Consider the following 19,035-nt stretch of genomic DNA (forward strand, 5'->3'; position numbering starts at 1 on the left):
CCATCAGCTAGAAACTTGAGCAAACCTGGCCCAAGTTACTCATGTCATCCTCTCTCACCTCAACTCTCTCTCTCTCTCTCTCTCCCCCCCCCCCCCGTTCTCAGACCAAGGTCTTGAACAATAAAACCATAAAACTCAAATAAGACCCATCTCTAAAAACACCTCCCTTTGACTCTTCTCTGCAGCCTCCAAAAAACGAGCAACAAAATAAGTACGCTGAGGGTCATAATCCTCTAAGAGGAACTGAACCTTTTGCTCCAAAGTTGCTCAAGAAAACGGGGACCGTTTGTTAAAACATGGTATAATCCATTTTAGCCTAAGTTGGTACATGTAAGGACAACGCAAAAGGATATGTACCAAGGAGTCCACTGACCGAAGAGGGCAGGGACACAGCCAGTTTGAAAAAGGGACCCTTAGTAAACGACCCAGAAAAACAATTGAAAAGGGGCAATTAAATCTCGAATGGATAAAGATTCTACATATCTCACCTCAACTGGAGTTAGTTTCCAACAAGCCTTAGGAGAGGGGATGGGCCACGGAGAACTTCTTTGCATCAGCAGCCTATAATGTGCCCTTAATCCTCATGCCGATGCATTGTGGGCGTAGTGCACTAAGTTTGAGCTCAGCAAGCCCAAGGATTTCACACCGAGCCCCCACCCCACTAGTCAAATGAGATCGTTCAGTGGGTGGGCTTCTCTGTAACTGCATCATCCAGTCGTGCATCTGCTGTTGTCCCATCTCCAGCAACTGGTTCAGGGAGGGCTGAGACCACCGGCGTTATTAACACAGCGCTTGACTTGATGCCCGCTGTTGCTGCTGGGTCAGCTGTCTGGAGCCTTCACGTACAACAGAAGACCTGCAGCAAAAGGAATCAAGAAAGGTTTTTTCCCCCAACCTCTCTAAGCAGTTTTTAACACAAGCTAACAGTAGCCTTTAAAATCAGAAACAAGGGGGTGATGCTGAACCAGTGCCAAGTAGCAGAGCATGGTAAAGGTAGTCCCCTGTGCAAGCACCGGGTCATTCCTGACCTATGGGGTGACGTCACATCCCGACGTTTACTAGGCAGACTGTGTTTATGGGGTGGTTTGCCAGTGCCTTCCCCAGTCGTCCATGCTTTACCCCCAGAAAACTGGGTACTCGTTTTACCGACCTCGGACGGTTGGAAGGCTGAGTCAACCTTGAGCCGGATACCTGAAGCTGACTCCCATCGGGATCGAACTCAGGTCGTGAGCAAAGCTTTTGACTGCAGTACTGCAGCTTACCACTCTGCGCCACGGGGCTCAACGGAGCATGACCTTCACGCTATTCCATTTGACTTCCTTGTAGATAAGACAGTATCAAAGACATAAGTAGTTTGGTTCTTAGACTTTGTATTTGGGTTAAGCATTTAGTCTCTCTCAAACAGTGAGGGGCTGTGGCTCAGTGGCAGAGCAACTGCTTAGCGTTTAGAAAGTCCCAGGTTCAATCCCCAGTTAAAAGGACCAGGTCATGTTTGTTCGTTAAACGCTGTCAAGTCGCTTATGTCTCATGGTGACCCTTTGAATCAATGTCCCCTAAAATATCCCATCATTAATAGCCTTGCTCTGGTCTTGCAAATTGACGACTGGCGGGAGATTTTTGGGGCGGAGCCTGAGGAGGGCAGGGTTTAGGGAGGGGAGGGACTTCCATGCCATAGAGTCCAATTGCCAAAGCGGCCATTTTCTCCAGGTGAACTGATCTCTATCGGCTGGAGACAAGTTGTAATAGCAAGAGATCTCCAGCTAGTACCTGGAGGTTGGTAACCCTAGGTGAACGCTGGACATTCTATTATCTTTGGTTTGCCTCTTCCAATACATTTGATTTCTACGTTGTTTTTTAAAAATGAGAAAACTTACGTCTCCAGCAGCTTCAAGAGCTTTTGCAACTCTTTAGATTTCTTATGTCGGGGCCCATAAACAGCAACCCTGATCTCTGTACACTGCATGAAAATAAAATAAGACAAAGTATCACATAGATTCATGGATGACTGTATAATTGCAGAGAAGTAGCCATTGTAGCAAAAATGAAACAAAGTACAATAGCACCTTAAAGCAACTTCTATTTTCAGTATGAGCTTCCATGAGTCAGAGCTCACTTCTTCAGATAAGTGGGAAGGAACTGTTTTGGGAATATGGATAGAGAAAATTACAGAAGGGTGGGAGGAGGAGGTGAAGCACAGAGTGGTTTTGTGCAAACCCCATCATAACTGTAATTCTCTGTGTAAGGAAGTGAAACGGAATTTTGAATTTAAGAACTTTTAAGATGCTGCATGAGGTTTAAAGTGACTTGACTCCAGATCAGCACCTCATGTTGCGTTTTCCCAGGCCCGACCTCTGGCTAGTCGCCTTACCCTCCCGATATCATGTCCTTTTCCTTATCAGCAGAATTTGGGTATCATAAAAGCAGAAACAAGCGTGACAACTAATTCCATTTCAGGCTCTTACGCAGAGAATTACAACAAACATTTCTGATGAGTTTCAATCCAAATCTCCCTGTGAACCCCCTCCCCCATTACTGTAACTTTCCCTATAAGTATTCCCAAAATGTCTGTCTTTCCATATATCTGGAAAAGGGAGCTCTGACTGGAAATAAATATTGTTAGTTTTTAAGGAATGCAAGTGCTGTACAGGTTGCGTATCCATTATCCAGAATGCTTGGGACCAGAAGTGTTCATTATTTCATATCTTTCCGTATTTTGGAATATTTGCATGTACATAATGAGATATCTTGGGGATGAGCCCCAATTTTACGCATTAAATTCAATTATACACACACACACACACACACACACACACACACTACTTATGTTATATATATATATATATATAACACACACACACACACACATATATATATATATATATATATATATATATATATATATATATATATATATAAACAATATATATATGTGTGTGTGTAGAAGTTGGTTTCAGGTAAACGGCTCAAGGTTGACTCAGCCTTCCATCCTTCCGAGGTCGGTGAAATGAGTACCCAGCTTGCTGGGGGTAAAGGGAAGATGACTGGGGAAGGCACTGGCAAATCACCCTGCAAACAAAGTCTGCCTAGTAAATGTTGGGATGTGATGTCACCCCACTATCAGCACCTAACACCAAAGGGGGACATGACAGGGTTTTAAGATCTGGACAATCTGCTTTTTCCCCCCCTCCATTTTGTAATTTTTTTGGTAACATCTGATCAGAGTAAGAGTTCTGTTGAGCTCAAAAGCTTGCACAACGTTTTGTGTCATTTTGGTTGGCTCCAATAAAAGGAATTACATGGATTTCAGTGTTAGTCTTTAAGGTGCCACTAGACTTTCATTTTATTTGATTACATATACCATAATGTCTGCCTTCTAGAATTTACATATTCAAAATCTGCATAAGATGGCAGCACAACAATTTGGCATTTACCTTACTGAGCCACTGGTAACCTTCCTTAACCTTCCGTTCCGCTAGGCAGATCCCACCCATAATATAAAATCTTTCAGCTGCCTTTTCATTGAAGTCGCTACACAGATCTGGCTGGGCCATAAATGACTCTTGAAGTAGGTCGTAGGCTTGCTAGAAAAGAAGATTTTTTTAAAAAAATCACTGAAATGTCTTTACTTCTGTACAATAAGAACGTATCAGTTATATTTTGGGATTCCTTTTTACATTAACAGATATCTTAAAAGGAGATACTTTTTTATTCTCTTCTTGATGGAAGACTGTGGAGCAATGTAAGATATGGAGAAATCCACACTTGTGATGCATCCACTGCTGGAGACCCAGAGGCAAAACTTAATGAAAAATGCTAGGTCATATCGTATAATAATATTACATCCATAAACAAATTGAGAGCCTTATAATGTCTTGAATTATGCGTCGCTAGACTTGGTTTCACACCAGAAACCAAACTGCTATGACAATATTAAACCAGAGGAGGGCAACAAAGATGGTGAGGGGTCTGGAGACCAAGTCGTATGAGGAAAGGTTGAAGGAGCAGGGTATGTTTAGCTTGGAGAGGAGAAGATGTGAGAGGAGATATGATAAACATCTTCAACTACTTGAAGGGCTGTCATACAGAGGAGGGTGCCGAGTTGTTTTCTGTTGCCCCAGAAGGTCGGACCAGAACCTTCGGATTAAAATTAAATCAGAAGAGTTTCCATCTAGACCACTGGTTCCCAACCAGGGGTCCGTAGACCCCCAGGGGGCCACGAGAACTAAATTAAGGTCCGCGAAACAAAGTTATAAACCCATAATAAATTAATATTTTCAATTAAACGTTCTCTATTAGAAAAATATATATTCAAATATTATTCTAAGCTTAATGTTTAACTAACAGTTATGATTAAAGTTTATTTTCAAATTCTCAGAATTTTTATTTTGAACCTTGGGGTCCCTGTACCGAACAAAAAAGTCCTAGTGGTCCCTGGTCAAAAAAAGGTTGGGAACCACTGATCTAGACATTAGGAAGAATTTTCTAACAGTACAATGGTTCCTCAGTGGAACAGGCTTCCTCGGGAGGTGGTAAGCTCTCCTTCCCTGGAGGTTTTTAAGCAGAGGCTAGATGGCCATCTGTCAGCAAGGCTGATTCTATGACCTTAGGCAGAGTATGAGAGGGAGGGCATCTTGGTCATCTTCTGATCACTGGGGGTGTGTGGGGAAGGTAGTTGTGAATTTCCTGCATTGTGCAGGGGGTTGAACTAGATGACCCTGGTGGTCCCTTCCAACTCTTTGATTCTATGATTCATTCATATCAAACAATTCAGTATATGAAACATAAATTGCATAAAAATTTCTAAAAAGGCCATAATCGTCATATAAAATCGGCTTTGATCAAATCTTTACAACATAACCAAAAGGTTCCATAACAAGAAGTAGGTCTAATAATCTCAATGACTTAATTCACATGTACAAGATGTGAATATATAACTTTGCAGAATCTGCATGTACACCTTTAGATGTCAGATGTGGCTACTGCTCATCAAAGATTCTTCCAGCCCCATTTCACATGGCTCTGTTTCATTACTCAGTAATAAGCATTGCATGTGGAGACCCCTGTCTCCTGTTACCTCTCTCTTCCCTACATGCACAAGCCATTTACTGAAGTCCTCCAAGGCATTAATCGTCTGGGAATGGTCTGACCCCAGTGCTGCTTTGTAAGCCGCAAGACTCTCGTTGAAATACATTTCAGCCGTCTCTACAGAAAGCAAGCACAGGACACATTCTGTTTATAAGCATGTTATTTATATCATCTTGGATCCTCTTATCCTAAAGAATGGAACATTTGAATTCCAGCTCCATGAACTTATTTAAAAACAAACAAAAAGAACATGGTATATGTTGGGATTATGTCTCGGAATTTGCCGGGAATGAGGGCGGGCTATAAACGTGAAGAATAAATAAATTCCCAGCATCCCCAGTTAAAGAAATTCAGGTGCTAGTTAACGGTTGTCTATCAGCAGAATTCAATATTGCAAAAGGCACCAGACAAGGCTGTCCACTTTCACTGCTTCTATTCGACTTATCAGTGGAGGTTTTAGCAAATTATATAAGAAATTATTTTAACATCAAGGGACTCAAATTTGGAAAAGAAGAACATAAAATTAAAAGCTATGCAGATGATGTTGTATTAATCTGTCAAAACCCAAAGGGCACTCTTCCATACGTGCAACATCATATTATGGAATTCACAAAGTACTCAGGTTACAAACTAAACAAAGCAAAGATGAAGATATTGACAATACTACAAAAATTGACGATATGTATATCAAAGAAACTACAGGATGCCAAATAATGAAACATTCACTCAAGTACTTAGGAATCAATATATCGTCACAAAACAAGACACTTTTTAAAACGAACTATGCAAAAATGTGGGAGAAAATAGAAAAAGATCTGAGCCGATGGTCAAAGATGAATATTTCCTGGCTAGGAAGATAACCATCTACCATAAAGATGAATGTACTTTCAAGATTAAACTTTTTATTCCAGTTTCTACCAATAAGTATACCTGACAAGACGATAGACAACTGGCAGAAGCAAATAAATCGCTTTGTGTGGAATGGCAGAAAGTCAAGAATTAGATTTAAAGTACTACAGGATGAGAAGAAAAGAGGTGGGCTAGCGCTACCGAACTTTAAATTATACTACCATGCAGCCTGTTTGACTTGGGTTGCAGACTGGATCAAACATCCCAAGAACAGAAATATTACATTGGAAAGAGTGGACCTCTTGCAAGGCTTCCATAAAGCCTTATGGAACCCTACGCCTACGGCAACATTGCAATCAGGTAGAATCTCCGAAGATTGCGATATCAAGTCGGCAATCCTAAAAGTCTGGAAAAGATATAAAAAGAGAATCAGTCCCTCTCCTCCATCCATAATGTCTCCGACTGAAGCCTACCATGAAGACATTAAATTGAAAAATGAATCGCCATTAGTATACAGTGACATGGTAGATTCTGCCGGAGAGATCAAAAGTTTATTAATGCTCCAAGACAAATTCGAAAAGATAAGCTGGCTGACATATCTCCAACTGAGATCCAACCTAAAAAGAGACTGTCTACAATCTGGGTCGTTCTGAGAATTAAAAGAATTTGAGTCAATTGTAACCAAGAGTGACGACCATTTGTTAGGAAAAATCTACAAATTACTCCCGAAGTATGATACAGAAGAAGTTAAGATAAACATGATTAAATGGATGAAAATTTTTGGTTAGATGGTCATGATGGAAACATGGGAAAAACTTTGTACCCTTGAACTAAAATATACCGCAAGTCAAGAAGTGAAGGGAAACTGCTACAAGACATTCTACAGGTGGTATATGACGCCCAACATGATTTCTCAGATGGCCACCTCGAAGGGAAAAAAAAGGGGCTTGCTGGAAATGCCAAGAGACAGATGGTTCTTACTTTCATGTTTGGTGGACCTGTCCGAGACTACAAATGAACTGGAAGAAGATTCAACATGAACTACAGAACATAACTAAAATATAAGACTGGACCCCAAATACTTTCTATTAAGTATAACACCATCTGATTTACCCACAAGATTCAGAGATGTGTTCAAATATGCCACAACAGCTGCAAGAGTAGTACTGGCAATAACCTGGAAGCAAATGTCTATACCTGACATAGAAGAATGGAAAGACAAAATGCTTGACTATGCAAACATGGCCAGAATGACTTTTATGACGAATCCTACCTATAATGATTCAATAGAGCAGTTTAACGAGAAATGGCAACCATTTTATACTTATATGTTAGCGGATTAATAGATAAATATACTATAAGAAACTATAAGAAATATACAATCAGATAAATGTAAACATACTAGATCAATGAAAATGCTTGATAATTAATAGTTTGAAAATGTAAAATGCTTTTGAATTTATGAGACCAAAACCGTGCTTGTTTACATCAGACGGATTTCCCTTACCCCCTCCCTTTTTTCCTTTTTGTATCCCGTATTTGAATTTAAAAAAAAGAAAAGAAAGAAATTCAGGTGCTGAAGTGTGAAAGGTTTCTGGTGGATATCTTGGATGGCAAATTAGACTGTTTGGGGCCAGCTCAAGGTATTTTGTTTCCCCAAACAAAGTATGCCCATAAGCTCGTAGGCTAGGGTTGCCAACTTCCAGGTACTAGCTGGAGATCTCCTGCTATTACAACTAATCTCCAGCCAATAGAGATCAGCCACTTTTGCAATTGGACTCTATGGCATTGAAGTCCTTCCCCTCCCCAAACCCCACCCTCCTCAGGCTCTGCCACAAAAATCTCCAGGTATTTCCCAACCTGGAGATGGAAACCGTATCTTAGCCCATGCCACCTCAGGGACTTGAGTACATTGTGTGGGTGGTGGTGTTTGCCTGGTTCCTATAATCCCAAACCCTGAGACTCACTAGGCAGGTCCTGATGATGTCATGGGGCATGGCCTAGTGATGTCACACTGAACAGCAGTATTAACAGAAGTATTTCCAAACACCACTAGGTACCACAGGGTATCTGTAAATATATGTAGTAGTCACAATCATGTAGCTTTGCAGAGATGGGCTATTTACCAGACCAAACAAACGTGAACAAAATGGTGAACTTGTGAACTGCCTTTAAGGGAGAAAGTGTGCTACAAACATTTAAAAACGAATATTGAGGACTCGATAAGGAAATAAAATATCTTGTCCTGATGAGCTCTTGCAAAGGAAAGAAATTAAGCATCTTTCCTAAGGTTGGCATCTCTGGCTTGGGCAATTCCTGGATATTTGGGGATGGTACCTTCGGAAGGCAGAGTTTGGGGTTGGGGATGTGATGTCATAGGTACTACCCTCTGAAGCTGCCGCTTCCTCCAGGACAACTGATCTTTGCAGTCTAGAGATCAGTTGTATTTCAATGAGGACCACAGGCCCCATCTGGAACCTGCCAACCCTAATTTGTCCCTGGGCATTTCTGCTTCTTTACCTGCATGTTTTTGTTCTCCAGTTGCAGCATAAGCCTTGCCCAGTAGTAATGCTGTGGATGCTGCTTCAACGCTGAATTTTGTGTGCACAGTTAATGCAATGCAATGGGCCTATTAGGAAAAGAAATTTGGTCATCAGTGAGTGAAGGAACAGTTGTGTTGTCTGGGCAAACATGAAGATGGGACAGCCTATTCACCGTTTCTTCCATTCTTCTCCAAGGACCTTGGTGTTGGAAAGTGCCATGAAGTCACAGCCAACTCATGTTGACCCTGTTGGGTTTTCAAGGCAAGATATAAATAGAGGTGGTTTGCCATTGCCTGCCTCTGCAACTGTAACCCTGGAGGACACCCTTGATGGTCTCCCATCCAAGTAATGACTAGGTCTGACCCTGCTTAGCTTCCAAGATTTGACAAAACCAGTCTAGCCTGGGCCATCCAGGTCAGAGTTACAAGGACTTTAATACAGTAATTATGCATACAACATAATACCCAGATCTGTATTTCGTTTTCACTAAGCTTCAACCAGAGAAGGAGATATAGATCAGCAGTAGAACATATGCATTACATGCAAAAGGTCTCAGGTTCAATCACCAGGTTCAGTCCCCCAGTTAAAAGAACAGGCAGTGAGTGGTACGAAAGACCTCTATGTGAGATTATAGACTGTTGTCAGTCACAGTAGACACTACCAACCTTCGTGGACCAGTGGTTTGACTCAGCCTGAGGACATTTCATGTGTTCAATTATGATAATATGTTCCACACCAAGGAAAGCTAAATTCTGTGACTTGCATGGAGAGTCTCAGTTTCGTACTCCCATAAATCCTATTCTCTCATTGGTTTTTGAGATTCTTTCCCCCGAGATTTTACCTTATTTATTTTCACATACCCTATTTATTTAACAAAATTTTTTACTGGGATATAGCTGAAAGTTTTTCAAAGCACTTCCCAGCACCAGTCACAGCAGCATCAACATGAGGTCAAAACATTAAGGTGGCCATAAAATCAGAAACAGCAACAATCAGTCCAGCCCATTTTAAATAATAACTTTGCTGGTCTTTACAAAATCACATCATTCCATTATAAATATGGCAGGATGTCAGTGCAGTTATAATTTTGAGTTAAAGTACAGCCCATCTAGGGTTCCCAACTTCCAGGTGGCGACAGGAGATCTCCTGCTATTACGACTGATCTCCAGCCGATAGAGATCAGATCACCTGGAGAAAACGGCCACTTTGCCAATTAGACTCTATGACATTTAAGTCCCTCCCCTCCCAAACCCCACCCTCCTCAGTCTCCGCCCCAAAAACCTCCCGCCGGTGGCGAAGAGGGACCTGGCAACCCTAAGGCCATCCGACAGCCCCATTTACATCAAACCCCTAAATTCAGTTTACACTCTGTGCTAAGAGGGTTTTATGAGGTTTCTTAATTTATTGTTGTTGTTGTTTATTAGACTTTTAGGCTGCTCTATCGCAACAAGCCAGGCTCAGAACAGCTTACAACATTAGTATGCAGTTATGCAGTTAAAACCAATACAATATAAAAACCAATACAATGTATGACATCAATTAAAATAAACAGCACTGTTCATTTCTAATATCCCAGCAGTAAATAAGAAGAGGGGGAAGGAAGAAAAGGGAAGCTAGCAAGATGGAAACCGTTGCTGTCCTCAGTCATATGCCTGGTGAAACAATTTCATCTTGCAGGTAGGGTTGCCAGGTCCTTCTTCGCCACCGGTGGGAGGTTTTTGGGCGGAGCCTGAGGAAGGCGGGGTTTAGGGAGGGGAGGGACTTCAATGCTATGGAGTCCAATTGCCAAAGCAGCCATTTTTCTCCAGGTGAACTGATTTCTATCGGCTGGAGATCAGCCGATAGCAGGAGGTCTCCAGCTAGTACCTGGATGTTGGCAACCCTACTTGCAGGCTCTGTGGAATTGATTTAAGTCCTGTGGGGCCCAGATCTCACTTGGGAGAGCGTTCCACCAGGTTGCGGGCAGGCACAAGAAGGCCCTGGTAGAGAACAGCCAACTGACTTTCGGGCCAGGGATCACTAGCAGATTTTCCCCAGCAGAGCACAAAGCTCTTTGGGAGACATAAGTAAGTGCCATCAAGTTGCTTTCAAGGCAACTGAAAAGCAGATGTGGTTTGCCATTGCCTTCCTCTGCAGAGTCATTTTTGGTGGTCTCCCATCCAAGAATTAACCCTGCTTAGCTTTTGAGATCTCACAAGTTCAGGCTACACCATGTCTCCTTCCCTCCACAAGGTTCCTTACCAGCAATAAATATCCTATGGATTTTTTGTGATTATTCTTCACTTGTTCAATGTTGGCTACTTCCTGATAAAGATCGATCAATTCTGGAGCCATCTCTCCTCTAGCTGCAATGACAGCAGCGATCGCCTTCTTAAAATGCCTCATCGCCAACACTGGCTTGTTTTGCTGCAAACATGCCCTGGAAGAAAGCCGAGCAATTAGAATTCCAAGTCCGGTAAAAAAAGAAAAAAAAAATGCAGTATTTTTCAGTAGCAATTGGTAAACATTTCAGATTGCTGCAACAGCCTTCTGCCTCTGTTGAACTGAACAAGCATGTTTCAAATGGGAATTTTCAGTGACTCACACGGCAAAATCCTGTAAAGATGTGCATCAAAGACCCTGATTTTATAGAATCATAGATCATACCGTGATATTATAAACTGATTCTGTTAAACCATTTAAAAACATATCCATGCATGGCACATCAAGACAGCCCTCCATGGACACCGCAGGGTAGGTGTGGGAATCATGGCGCACTGGATAGGGTTGCCAACCTCCAGGTAATAGCGGGAGATCTCCTGCTATTACAACTGATCTCCAGCCAATAGAGATCAGTTCACCTGGAGAAAATGGCCGCTTTGGTAATTGGACTCTATGGCACTGAAGTCCCTCCCCTCCCCAAACCCTCCCCTCCTCAGGCTCCACCCCAAAAACCTCCCACCAGTGGTGAAGAGGGACCTGGAAACCCTACTTCATGTGGAGGAGTGGGGAAACCAACCCGGTTCTCCAGATTAGAGTCCACCACTCTTAACCACTACACCACGCTGGCATAGACGCCAGAGTTTTGGGGGTACAAAAGAGATGCAGCTGTCCCTTATTTGAGAACAAAGAGTAATGTAATTCAAGAACGTTGATAATCACATTGTCATTTTGAATGGCAAGTTTCATGTATATTAAAAATAAAATTAAAACAAATTTTAAAAGCTTGTTTGGTGGCACAGCTCCCCCAAATTTCTTAATCTTAATTTCTCTTGAGGCACCCCCCAAAAAAATTTTTTGACTAGTTAGCACTAAAACCAGGCTTTGGACAACAGAACAACATAACTCCCCTTGCTGGGTAGAGAACCCCTCAGTCTGCAGGTGTGTGATTTGGTGCAGTCCTAACTAGGGTTGCCACCTGCCAGGTAGTAGCAGGAGATCTCCTGCTAATTCAACTGATCTCCAGCCGATAGAAATCAGATCACCTGGAGAAAATGGCCGCTTTGGCAATTGAACTCTATTGCATTGAAGTCCGTCCCCTCCCCAAACCTCGCCCTCCTTAGGCTTCTCCCCAAAAATCTCCCGCCGGTGGGGAAGAGGGACCTGGCAACCCTAGTCCTAACCTTATGCAGGGTGCAGAGCTTTTTAAGAACCATGAATATTTGTGGTCAGATCACAAATAAGGATCCAAGAACTGCAAGTGGAGAAATGGGTACCAACTGCAGCCTTGTGGAACCTATATTCATTCAGCACACATTTTCATTTGAACTCTTTTGACAGCTCCATGAAGCTGGGTCCCTATTCATCAGCTTAGGGTAAAACGACTAATCTTTCATTTACCTGCCCAGTGCAGTAGATAGGTTTTTCTCAAAGATTTTCCATTCAGTGGCCTCTTTCCCCTCTGTACCCTTCAGTTCTTCCATGACCTGTTCCGCCTTTTGCAGATTGCAAAAAGATTCTTTGCTAGTAGAAACCATTAAGGCTGACAGACTAATTTTGAAATCCCATTAAAAATAACACAAAGACTTGCAACCCAACTTCAGGGCATCAGTTATCTTGCCCAGTTGTAAGCACTTATCTGCCTGCCAGTAACTCTTCCCGGTCTCTGGGTCAGCAGCTGCTGATAAATCTAGAGCAACTGTTAGCCTTAAGTAAAAAGGACAGCTGAGGTTGTTATAAATGAATGAAGCATGGGAGAAGCCAAACTCATATCTGTTTGGCTACCAATGTAACACATCCATCACAACTGCAAACTGATTTCACCATCATAGCTTTCAGGTCATTACGTTTTATGAACATACCGATAACAATTTCTTTTTAGGCTTCAACTGAGGTAGTCCCAGCCCAAGGCTGCCTGGGATGGAAAATCCAAAAGGCATCCGTCCACTACACCACACTGGCTGGAAACGAGTTCATGAGACACACTGACTTCCTGCTTGTGAACTAAAAAGCTGGGTGCTGATTTGAACTTGGAGCTCTCAGTTCCAAATCTACCGCCCTGGCCACCCCACTGTTACCAAACGGGTGCCAATCTCCCAGACTGGTCATGGCACCCGCAAACAGCATATGTGTGCACCCTGTTCCAGCCGCACGCCTGACCTAAAAGCTACAGGGAAGGCTCTCACGCTCGTCAATGAAACTGACATGACCGCTCCTGTGTATCCCGAGCAGCTGGCAGCTGAGCAACCGAGGCCAGGTCAACCTCTCCAGCGAGCCAGAGAGACTCCATTTTCCTGTGCAGCTCCGTTCCAGCAGAAGCCATGTCAGAGAAGGCGCAAGGACACGTAGGCTGCATCTACACCCCCCCTTTGCATCAGCGGACTGATTATGCTAAGCCATTCAGAGACATTAAGATAACGATGACTCTTTCTTCCAGCTATGCGAAGCAGCGATCCCCGGACGTTAGCGGAATCGCGCCTGTTGTTTCAGATTGTTAAGCTCATCACCAAGATTCTCCCGGTTCCTCCCGGGTTGCACAAGTCACTGGAATTAGAATAGATTTCCAAATGCTCACCACCCCACCCCGGCAGCCGACCATTAGGGTCTTTTGTCACCTTTTGTCAACTGGGAACCTCAGAGGGGTAATCCAATCATCCCACCCCCAGAGAAACAGTATAACTGGGGTCGCCCACACCCATAATGTTACCTTAGGTCTTTCCCTGGCATACTTGCTGTTACTCTGTTGGTTTGGGTTTGCGCAGCCTGACCACGCTCCCCTCCCGCCTCGCTGGTCGAGCCCACGGGAACCCCTCTCCCTCTCCCTTCTATTTTTCTCTGTATCTTAGCCTACTGGAACTCAGGACAACTCCTCTACAGGAAAGGTATCGTATAGACCGTCATCACCTCCTGCCACATTGGCGATTTTCTCTCTCTCTCCTCCCTTTTGAACTCCTAGATTCTCTGTATGTTTGTGTTGCATCATTGAACGCTTGAAAACATAAACTCTCTTAATTCGGAATCCACTGTCTCTGTCGTTATTCTAAGGTCACAGTTACGGGCTATGATATAGTTGGTTGCATCCCGCTTTATAAATATTAAAGTTACCGATTGCTCAGCTAATTTCCCCATTTAAAGAGCATTTTGGGTATCATCACACAGCAAAGATATTTTTTCTGCATCCAGTGTGCTACACCCGAAGTGTAGTAGATCATCAGAAGAGTGCTCAAAAGCTCTCTCTTTTCCTCCGCGGATGCTGGAGAGGTGCTTCCACCCATTGAAACGGTACCTTTGGCTGAATTGGCATGCTGCAGAGCCTGGGCTGAAAAACCTAGGGAAATTAATAAGAATATGTTTAAAAGATTGGAGGAGGTATGTAACGTCCCTCAAACAAAGCAATTCAAGAAAGGGAATAAAATCTCAAATCTGTTCTTTCAATAGTACAATTAAGCAGATATTGATAATGTATAGCTAGAAAAATACATCAATAGTAGGAGTCCCCCCATTAATACAATACACCTTGATTTTACAGAAAGAAGGGAGTCTTGTATCCTCTGCTCTGGAATGCAGATGTCTGTCGCTTTCTCCATTGGGGAATCAGGGCTAATTGCTGGACGTATAACCCCCAGTGGCAAGCTGAACACTGATACGTAGCCAGACTCTTTGATCGCTTACCATCTTGGAAGAGCTCTGCCTCAGGGGACCTTTGAAAGCACAGACTAGCTCCTCTAAAACAAACTGAAATTGAGCTGTTTTATCCTGTATCATGTCATATACTGTGTACAACAGAGATCCCCAGCCTGGCACCTGTGGGCACTATGGTTGTTTCCTGGTGCCTTCGTGTTTCTTCTGGAAGAAGGAGAAGAGTTGGCGTTTATACCCCGATTTTCTCTCCCTTTAAGGAGTCTCAAACTGGCTTACAAACAACAGACACCCTGTGAGGTAGGTGGGGCTGAGAGAGCTCTTAGAGAACTGTGACTAGCCCAAGCTCACCCATGTGGCTTCATGTGGAGGAGTGGGGAATCAAACCCGGTTCTCCAGATTAGAGTCCACCGCTCCTAGCCACTGCTCTTAACCACTACGCCACGCTGGCTCACAGGCAGATATAATCTTCTAGTTAACGATTCATAGGTTCATTGAAAAGAATTTTGTGGTTCCTCAACTCACCATTTTAGGCAGTGTTGTATAGTGATTAGAATGTCGCAAGATGACTGGTTCGAATCCCCACTTTGCCATAAAGTTCTTCTCTCTCACTCTCTCTCTCTCAGACAAGCCTGCCTCTTAGGATTGTTGTGAAAATAATAGGGGGCGGGTGTGGTTCTTGAACAGCACCCCGTGCTCCCCGACAGGAGGATGGGATAAGAATCAAATAAGTACCGAGGCATAGGTTTTCATGGCGGTAGGCTAGGGTTGCCAGGTCCCTCTCCACCACAGGTTTTGGGGGCGGAGCCTGAGGACGGCGGGGTTTGAGGAGGGGCTTCAATGCCATAGAGTCCAATGGCCAAAGCAGCCATTTTCTCCAGGTGAACTGATCTCCAGCGGTTGGAGATCAGTTGTAATAGCAGATCTCCAGCTATTACCTGGAGGTTGGCAACCCTACTGTAATACATGCAGTAGAAAACAAGGCTCCTGTTGAGCTTGCTATTCCCCCCCCAGGCACTTTCGCCTTCACTTCTCATTGGACTATGAACTCTAGCCGCCCAATCACGGACTTGGGGGGCGTGGCTCCTGGTGGTTGGGATTGGCATAAAAGCAGGCTGTTGTGCATTGAGCAGTTCAGTTCAGTTCTAGGTTGCTAATAAAGCAGTTGTTGTTGGTACTCTTGTCTCCGGCCTCGGGTATCACCCACGTATATATAAAACTTACAATAGGCAGGTACCTTCCTATCTGGCCAAGGGAACTTTGACTCTTCAAAGCTTATACCCTGTGTGACAGTACCCCAGAGATCTCCCGGTAATAATTGGCTTCCAGACTGCCAGGGAAGGAATTTCTGCCTAGCTGCAAGCCTGCTCTGTGTACTGGGTCACTGGGCTAAGAGCCATGGAGTGTCAGAGTGAACGATAAACAAGGATAGGAGAAACTGGATGAAACGGCAACTGTACTGAATCGCCTTTCTGTCTGTAATACAATCAGATATGCATAACTTGTTGATGCATCGTCATAACTTGAATTTGGATAAATCTCTCTTCCCCAGTACAATCGGGACTCAGAGATTTCTGCCCATTAGGGCCTCTGAGTCAGCAGCTGCAAATAAACTGTTTTCTTGATAAGGATCTTGGGTCTCCCTCTCCCCCGCGAACCCCTGTTTTACTGCAACACCTGAAACTCTTTTGGGTCTCTAAGGTGCTGCTGGACTCGAATCTGTTCCCATTCTGTAATGAGTGAGATTCATTCAGTCGTCACTAGATGGCAGCCATTTCATAGCTTTTGCTGCTGTCCCCTTGTAAACTATTAGTTACTCAGAAATTGTACAGAAAGGAAACACAGACTTGTAAAAGAGCTGTAAATCTACCCTGGCACAAGACCTCCTTCAATTAGGATTGCTCCCTCTCTTCTGGATGGGCTCCTATATCTTCAATTACTATGCATGATGAAATTCAACAGGCGAAATGCCCATCGACAAACCCCTCCAGGTTGCTGCCAGCTTCACCTGTTGAATATCCGCCTGCTATTAAAGTCATAGATAACCTATTTTTTTAGAAATCACCATTCATTGGCACAAAGGGATCCCTAGCACCATGGGACACCACAAGAGTATGAAACAGCAAAATTAGGTTGTGGAAATGGAGCCTTTACTTTGGTTTCTCAGGCAAAATCCTCAGCTAGTTTCAAACTGGTTCCATCAGAGTCTACAAAACAGGAAGAGGGCAGAAGGCCTTACCTGGAAGGGTCAGGTAGCTGTGAGCAAGATTAGCAAGTGCTTGGGCCAGCCTCCAGTGTCCATTTCCATAGATAATTCTGGTGAGAGCTACACAGCGCATCCATTCCCTCTGGGCCTGATCCATCTGGAAAACAATACCCAGGAAATCTGTTGCACTTCCCTGCCCCCAAAACCTCCCACCGGTGGCGAAGTGGGGTCTGGCAACTCTAGGCAGAGCCTGAGGAGGGCAGGGTTTGGGGAGGGGAGGGACTTCAATGCCACAGAGTTCAATTGCCAAAACGACCAGGTGAACTGATCTCTGTTGGCTGGAGAGCAGTTGTAATAGCAGGAGATCTCCAGCTACCACCAGTCTAGCTTGAGACCTATCATTTGCTCTGGTCCTGTTAGAGACTTTAATGAAATTTTGCTGTGCATCCTTTTGATACATGTTGCTGATGAAGCCATGTGCGAAACGTGATTTGAATCTAGACAACACGTCCGGTCACCTTCCCTTTGTGGCTCTCGCCTGGGACATCTGCTCCTTCAGCTGTCTATAAGTACAACAGAAGTCCATACTGGATTATAAATATTGACTTACCTGTTTTCAGGATATTTACCTACTTTGTGTCTTTGGACATTTGAACTTGATATCATATTGGACTTCCATTATTTATTTTGTATGTGTATCTTCGTCATCCTTGTATATATATTTTGCACCTTTTGCACTATTTCACACTTTGATAAAGCTTACTTTTGTATTACAATTTGTGAGTGCTGTCTGGATCTTTCCCACCACCTGGAGGTTGGCAACCCTACTTGACGGCACGCACACATACAGAACAGTAATTCTTCGGCTAGTATCCTGTCCCTGACCAGCAGTGGGCACACATGAAACCTGGAAATGACCGAAAATTACCTCTTTTTCTTCTGTGAATCTTTCTGCCCTTTTCAGTGCCTGCGTTAATTTACTTCTTGGTGTTTCAGGTATCTCAGTTCTCATCTCATTCTCACCACAGTCACTGTTCATTTCATCCATGGTTATCTGAGCCCTAAATATCGTAAAGCAAGGCGTCAGTTACTGGCTACCCCTTGGCCTGATTTGGCGGCCATAGAAGTGATCACCTGAGCGGTGCTTGCCAGTAGGGTTGCCAGGTCCCTCTTCGCCACTGGCAGGAGGTTTTGGGAATGGAGCCTGAGGAGGGTGGGATTTGGGGAGGGGAGGGACTTCAATGCCATAGAGTCCAATTGCCCATGTGGCCATTTTCTCCAGGTGAACTGATCTCTATCAACTGGTAGTACCTGGAGGTTGGCAACCCTAGTTGCCAGGTCCCCCCTTTGCCACCGGTGGGAGGTTTTGGGGGCGGACACTGAAGAGGGCAGGGTTTGGGGAAGGGAGGGACTCCAATGTAGGGTTGCCAACCTCCGAGTAGTAGCTGGAGATCTCCTGCTATTACAACTGATCCCCAGCTGATAAAGATCAGTTCGCCTGGAGAAAATGACCACTTTGGCAATTGGACTCTATAGCATTGAAGTCCCTCCCCTCCCCAAACCCCATCCTCCTCAGGCTCCGCCCCCAAAACCTCCTACCAGTGGCAAAGAGGGACCTGGCAACCCTAGTACCTCTGAGAGGGCCTGCTGGACAGTATGGTGGGAGGCTGTCCTTCCCCCAAACACCTTATTCCCAGTCCTGACTTTGCTCCACCTTCCAATGTCCATAAGACATAATATTTCGGTCCTTAGGGAGCACCTATTTGAAAATAGATGCCTCCCGCAACTAGGGTTACCAACCTCCAGGTGATGGCTGGAGATCTCCTACTGCTACAACTGATCTCCAGCCGACAGAGATCAGTTCACCTGGAGAAAATGGCCGCTTTGGATTCTATGGCATTATACCCCATTGAAGTCCCTCCCCTCCCCAAACCCCGCCCTCCTCAGGCTCCACTGTGAAAACCTCCAGGTATTTCCCAACCACGCACCTACCTTACCCGCAACGTAGGAAGGTGCTAGGTTTGAAATCTCCAAACATTTGTAATCTTCCCCCCCACCCGGCAGCCGTTTTGTGACAGAACCTTTCCTTAAAACTCTAGCAGCGCCAACAGCATCAACCGTGTGCTGCCTATCCCTGAAGGGGAGAACGGCTATGAGACTTGGCCTCCTCCTCGCTTCTCCAAACAACCATCCAGCAAAACTAGCTGTCGGTTCCAGTCACAGCCAGTGCACTGAGGACATCTTAGTAGCTTTTAAGGTTTCCTTCCGGGGGCAATAATGAAACGTGACCCTAGA

The 19,035-nt window shown here is 44.2% G+C and overlaps 1 protein-coding gene across 1 annotated transcript; it reads right to left on the minus strand.

Annotated features, from left to right (window-relative positions):
• Nucleotides 1–780: 780 nt before the first annotated feature.
• On the minus strand, nt 781–17,788 carry TTC23L (tetratricopeptide repeat domain 23 like). Its single transcript, XM_056848928.1, has 10 exons — nt 17,669–17,788; nt 16,758–16,897; nt 14,064–14,225; nt 12,297–12,422; nt 10,719–10,896; nt 8,455–8,563; nt 5,075–5,202; nt 3,432–3,581; nt 1,875–1,957; nt 781–856 (listed from the first exon to the last, which is right to left on the minus strand). The coding sequence occupies exons 1-10, from the start codon at nt 17,786–17,788 to the stop codon at nt 781–783; spliced, it is 1,272 nt and encodes a 423-aa protein (XP_056704906.1).
• Between the last annotated feature and the right edge of the window lie 1,247 nt (nt 17,789–19,035).

This window comes from Euleptes europaea, chromosome 4 (genome assembly GCF_029931775.1).
Source record: "Euleptes europaea isolate rEulEur1 chromosome 4, rEulEur1.hap1, whole genome shotgun sequence".
Taxonomy (NCBI): domain Eukaryota; kingdom Metazoa; phylum Chordata; class Lepidosauria; order Squamata; family Sphaerodactylidae; genus Euleptes; species Euleptes europaea.

Excerpts from the sequence above, each read along its gene's own strand:
- TTC23L (XM_056848928.1), bottom strand. The coding sequence starts at position 17,788 with ATGGATGAAATGAACAGTGACTGTGGTGAGAATGAGATGAGAACTGAG. Across the intron at positions 3,582-5,074 it reads TGCATGTAGGGAAGAGAGAG|CAAGCCTACGACCTACTTCA; the intron begins GTAACAGGAGAC and ends CTTCTTTTCTAG. Across the intron at positions 857-1,874 it reads CTCTTGAAGCTGCTGGAGAC|GTCTTCTGTTGTACGTGAAG; the intron begins GTAAGTTTTCTC and ends CTTTTGCTGCAG.